At 34.5% G+C, this 5788-nt stretch overlaps 1 protein-coding gene across 7 annotated transcripts in view; it reads right to left on the bottom strand.

The window, feature by feature from the left end:
* LOC110022034 overlaps positions 1–5788 on the bottom strand; it is a 101405-nt gene that overhangs the window by 58094 nt on the left and 37523 nt on the right. For all 7 annotated transcript variants that reach the window (XR_002293724.1, XR_002293723.1, XM_020720811.1 and 4 more), the window contains one exon: positions 2103–2597. Coding sequence is in view for 5 of the 7 variants with exons in the window: in XM_020720811.1 (XP_020576470.1) it covers positions 2103–2597 (495 nt within the window). In the remaining 2 variants the exon portion in view is untranslated. The remainder of the gene's footprint in view (positions 1–2102; positions 2598–5788) is intronic.

Here is a 5788-nt window from a genome sequence, read left to right as displayed (position 1 = left end):
CCGCGTTATACAAACACAACGGCGGCGTCCCGAAAACGCCGCCGCACCAGGATAATCCCCCCCAAACGGCCCCTTAGTTGCTTATAAAGAAAAGCACGATGTCGCCCCCTTATTTGTGTTTTAAATATTTTTTGGTTAGAATTTAGGAACCTACTCGCTCGCTTTCTTAGAATTTTTTGCCCTTGGGAATTGGGGATGACAAACTGGCCTCCCCCACCCCCCATGCGTTTTAACATAGGAAGCCTACCCAACCCCCCTTTTCCAGCCACTATATGCTTCAGTTTATGTGATTAATACATCAATTCTGATGCTTTGTTTTACATTCCAACATATTATTTAAATTCCTTAAAAATTTCTATGGATTATTTGGCACTATTTAAATTCCATGAAACAACTTATTTGGGCTATTTGCATGAGATAATCGCTTTGTAGGTTCCAGGACATCATGTTATGATTTTGGCACCTGTAGCTTAGCGTGTTAAATCTGGTGAGTTGGAAGAGATGTTCTCAAGTATAGAAATCTAAGGAATGTAAACATCAAGTTATTTATCAATAAAATTATATATCCACTTTTCAATGTTAGGTGTGCCGATTAGATGCGGAGTTTCTTCCAGTCTCGTACAAGAATAAAAAGTAACATATGGAAAGTCACCACCATGTATGGATATAAAGGACCAGATTATCTTCTATTTGGTAATCTTTTCCCTTAAATCTCTCTTCAAAATATTTGGTTTTTTGTATTTCAGTAGATCCTGGAATTGATTACAACTGCGTATTTAATCATGGTTTTAAAAATTGAATCATTCAATAAACTGAAAAAAATAAAAGGGTCAAAGATTCAACCAGGTTTTGAATCAAGGTAATATAATAAATATTAAAAGTATATAATTATTTCCAAATAACTCTCCAAAAGAAGCACAAGAAAGAAGACAAAAGTATTTTATAAAAACCTAATTATAAAAGGGACAAAAGAAGATTATCATTGATACTAAGATTTTTAATATTATAAGTGTTTATGCTCCTCAAGTAGGTTTAGATACAGAGTCTAAAGATAAATTTTGGAATGACTTAGAAGACTTAATACAAATGATACCTCTTGAAGAAAGAATTTTTATTGGAGGAGATTTAAATGGACATGTCGGTAGAGTGGTAGAAGATTTCAGAAATATTCATGGTGGCTACGGTTTTGGAGTAACTAATGAAGAAGGTAAAGTTATTTTAGATTTTGCTTTAGCGTTTGAAAAAGGGCCAAAAAAATCTACTAAGTAGGAGCTAGTTTCCAAGACCATCTCCCTATCTCAATATTTTAGTAAAACAAAAGTTTAATTCTATCAAATTTATAATAAATAATATGGTGAGCCTATCATTTGCACTCAAAGAATAGTCAATCCTAAGGCAACAGTGCATGAATGAATCAATCCACACAATGAGAAATCTATATTTTCTTTCAACAATTTTGATTCATCTTATAAGCACCATCCGGTTCTTTAAAATAGGCAGTAACTCAAAGGTCTGGGTTAACTAACTGTTTTTTCAGATGTGAGACAGTCCTATTTTCATTGCTATCTCAAACCAGTCCGTGGACCAAGACATAGTTTAACCACTCCAAAAAAACAATTTGGTTCAACTTTTAAAACCACAACGTAAAAAAGCTCAATTGCACTTCTTTTATGGTTTCAATTTTGCATTGACTTATTTGATTTCAATTGACCACTTTATTATCAGTTTGGTTCAGTTTCTCCTGGTTTCGAGTTTTCACCAAAAGAAAATAAAATAATATGCAATTACTGATCTCTTATCTATGAATCCTAAGTTTTTTAGTGTGATATACACTCACCGTATCATCCTAGCCCTATTAGAAAACTCAGATCCTTGGATATCCTATGCATAAATGATCCACCCAACACATCTAAGCATATGCAGATGAATGTGTGACCACCAAAAATGTCCTAATTCGAGAGCACTTTTAACCTAACCCTAGCTGTAAATTGGCAAATTTTTATTTACTAGAGAAAATTAAAAAAAAAATTATCCATCAAGCATCATGATTAACAAACAAAAATTAATAGAAAGTTTCAAAAAAGGAATTTAGCAGACATCACCTGTAGATAGACTCCAAACTTTCTACACGTTCTAATCGGAAGCCGCTAGCATGATAAATTGTTGAATTCAGCTCAGGTGAAGTCTGTCCATTTTCAAAGACTCCACTAACTGTTTCAAAGCTATCGGAACGGTATCCAGAATTTTCCGAGGTGCAGTCATCCAAACATTGCCACGACCTTCTGGACTCCTTATCCAATTCTCTTGCATGACTTGTGTCTGAAATTTCGCTAAAACAAGCACTTTCTGGAGAATGGCAGTCTGGTGGCCTGAATAAAATTGGCGCAGCCTCCCTCTCAGCTGAAGATGACGTAAGGCCTGCTACACTGTCAATTGGAATTGCAAATTCCGTCCAACTGTGGAAGGATTCCCTCCCGAGGTAATCGCAATTCTCATCAACACTTACATGCTCTCCAATTACTCGAGGAACAGGATCAATGGGATTCAAGTCGCTGATAAATTGAGTAATCCGGTCCAAGCGCTCTTGTGAAATTATGCTGCACGTTACAGACAATTGTTATCAGATATAAAGTTGCAAATTACATGAATGCAAAAATTAAATAAATCACGTCAAATCTCTGTCAGAGCACTGCCTCCCGATTGCATATCCTCAATAGCCAGTGAAAAATATGTCAAAAAATCATGACATGAATCCTTTAAATTTTTGTGTAAATGTTAGGGTGTCCCCTGGAAGCGATGTATTGTATGGCATGAATATAATAAAAAGTGTGCAATAGACACTACACCAACGCACACATATAGTGTCAAATAAGTCAGGATTCTCACATTACGAACGAATGCGGGTAAAGAAGTAAGTCCATGAAACTAATATTAGAATAGGATTTTGGAATATAGGTACTCTTACGGATAAATTAATAGAATTGATAGATATTACAGTTCATAGGAAAATAAATATTTTATTCATTCAAAAAATTAAATGAGTTGGAGAAAATCCTAGGGAGATTGATGACTTAGGTTTTAAACTTTGAAATTCAAGTAAAAATTACATTAGAAAAAGTGTTGGTGTAATTATAAATAAGAGTTTGAAAAATAATTTTGTAAAAATTAATAGAATTAGAGATATAATTATAGCCTTAAAAATTGGTGGTTGTACTAAAATTTTTAATATTATAAATGTTTATGCTCTTCAATTAAGTTTAAATATACTTTCAAAAGGAAATTTTTGAAATGACAGAAGAATTAATACATATGGTGCACTTTGAAAAAAAAAATTTATTGGAGGAAATTTAAATGGACATGTCAGGAGAGTAGTGGAAGATTTTAGAAATATTCATTGTGGATATGGTTCTGAAGTGATTAATAAAGAAAGTAGACCGACATTAAATTTTGTTTTGTGTATGATTTTGTTATTTATTAATATTTTATTTAAGAAAAGAGATTAGCATATATCACTTATAGAAATAAATCTAATAAAACAAAATTTGATTATTTTATTATGAAAAAAAGAGATCGTCGAGTGTAAAGATGTAACGTCATTCCATGTAAAAATTTAAATACTAAACATCGATTATTAATTCTGAATTTTAAGATAAAATGTTGTAAGATAAAGAATACATGAAAACATTATCATATAATTAGATGGAGAAACCTAAAAGCCAAAAATAAAATTATTTTTAATAGTAAATTTCAAGATTTCAAAATTTGAGATGTTAGTAAAGAAGCAATTCTATATGAAATAAAGTAACAAGCACTATCAAACAAGTGGCATGTACTTAGAGCATAACAAAGAAAATTTTAAAAAATAAAAATAATTGGTGGTGAAATAATAATGTGCAGGAAAAGATAAAATATAAAAAGTTGTGTTAAAAAAATTAATTTAAATGTAAAGCTTAGAGAACTGGAAAAAATATTAAGGTAACTCATAGAGAATCTAAGAGAAAAATTTGTGAGGCTAAAAATTCTATTTTTTTATTATCCTTATAACAGATTAGATACTAAAGAAAGTGATACAAATATATATATATATATATATATGGCATATGCTTGTCAGTTGTAAGTCCACTCTTGTAAGATACAATATGTGGGAGGGCCCAACCAACTCAAAAACCACAAATGGTTCCAAAACTAGTAAAAAAATAGAAAAATACATTAGATACTAAAATAAAAAGTCTAACAGTGCCGAAATACATAGTATCAGGTGGCTAGAGAGCGACCTAATTTGGTCTTGCCTTTGTCTCTAATTTTAGGGTAGGAGCAAGCTACTAAGCTGTTAAGATGATTGTCATTGCCAGTAGTAACCAATGTATCATCCAATATGTTCCCGAGCTGGAGTCGGCCTCCATTCTTCTTCTTCCTCCTGGAATAGACCTGTCATTCCTCTTCCGAAGAATCAGTCCAACTGTATTACCCACAATAAGTTCTAGTATATGTGAAGTATGAGTTGCCTCTACACCGGATACTTCCTAAAGAAGTGGAGCTATGAGGCTCTCATGATTATCAGTCTGAACACTATCATTTGTAGGTAATAGTCCATTAGTATTATTTTTTTATGGGGTTTGAAGGTATCGGCATCACATCACAGTATCAGTAACAGTAACAACAGTGTCATGGGGGGTTTCTCAAGGGCAATAAGCACCTCATGTCTGGTAGTATCCTCCTCAAGTGGAAATAAAACGTCCAGAGCAATGGGGTTGGACCCAGTCTTATTCTCTTGAACTTTAGAATTCAAATTTGGATGAAAATTGTGGTGTTTATCAAGGACATGACCAAACATCTCACAGTGGGTACAATATGAGGGTCTGTGCTCCATAACGATTTGTTGCCAATAACCATTATGGGTTGTGCCCAGCCAGACTTCAGTAACATCAGGCAAAGTAATATCTCTTTTCACAAGAATTCTGGCCACAAAAGGTGGTTAGGTTGAAAGTAGGCAGATCTAGTTTCAAAGGATCCCCGAAGTTGTCCCAATAGAGTAGAGAACATGATGGTGAAAAAAATGCAACTTGAGGTCAGGTAAACTAAATCATGCCGGTACAGTGGGAGTTTCATGATTTGTGTCGAAATCAGGATACCACTTGAGTAGTTTCATTGGTTTACCAGCAATGTTAAGATATTTTTTGGAGAAAATCTGAGTGTAGTCTTCAGGAACGGTTAACTTAATCAAAACATGTCTCTCATCCATTAGCCCCACTTTCCACTTTCCCGCTAATTTGAGGTCATCAAAATTTTTCCTGATAACCTCCATAGGTGGGTGTCTCCACTGAAATTTCTCAATGAGAACAAACTTGAATTTGTTAGTCAGGGTTGAAATTTCTGACTCTGAGAAAAAGAATGTTGTCTTCCCACTTTTCCTGCTTGCATTCTTAATAAAGGGACGGTCACCTGTACCATCACGATTCTCCTTATAACTTGAGTGGAACTGTTGACCTCAATTTTTTTGTGAGGTCTAGTCTTCCGTTTAGGGTTTAGGATCTAGTCTTAGGAATCTCCCTTCGACTATCTTAGAACCTTAGAAGTGGGACCCGCCTCGTTTTAGTTCGACCCGCTTTCGTCCCCTTCTGGAGTTTCGCGTGCGTGGTATCAACTTCTAGCACTTAGAAGGACGAAACCAACACGAGGAAACCCAAAAGGGATTCCCTATAGGACCTTCCTGAGCCTTAGGGTGGCCTTTTGCACAATTCGCACTCCCGCGCGCACAAGCTTCGCAATTCGGAGGGTCGATACGTCC

This window comes from Phalaenopsis equestris, unplaced genomic scaffold (assembly GCF_001263595.1).
Source record: "Phalaenopsis equestris unplaced genomic scaffold, ASM126359v1 Scaffold000164, whole genome shotgun sequence".
Lineage (NCBI taxonomy): Eukaryota > Viridiplantae > Streptophyta > Magnoliopsida > Asparagales > Orchidaceae > Phalaenopsis > Phalaenopsis equestris.
This window is presented reverse-complemented; position numbering and strand designations above follow the sequence as displayed.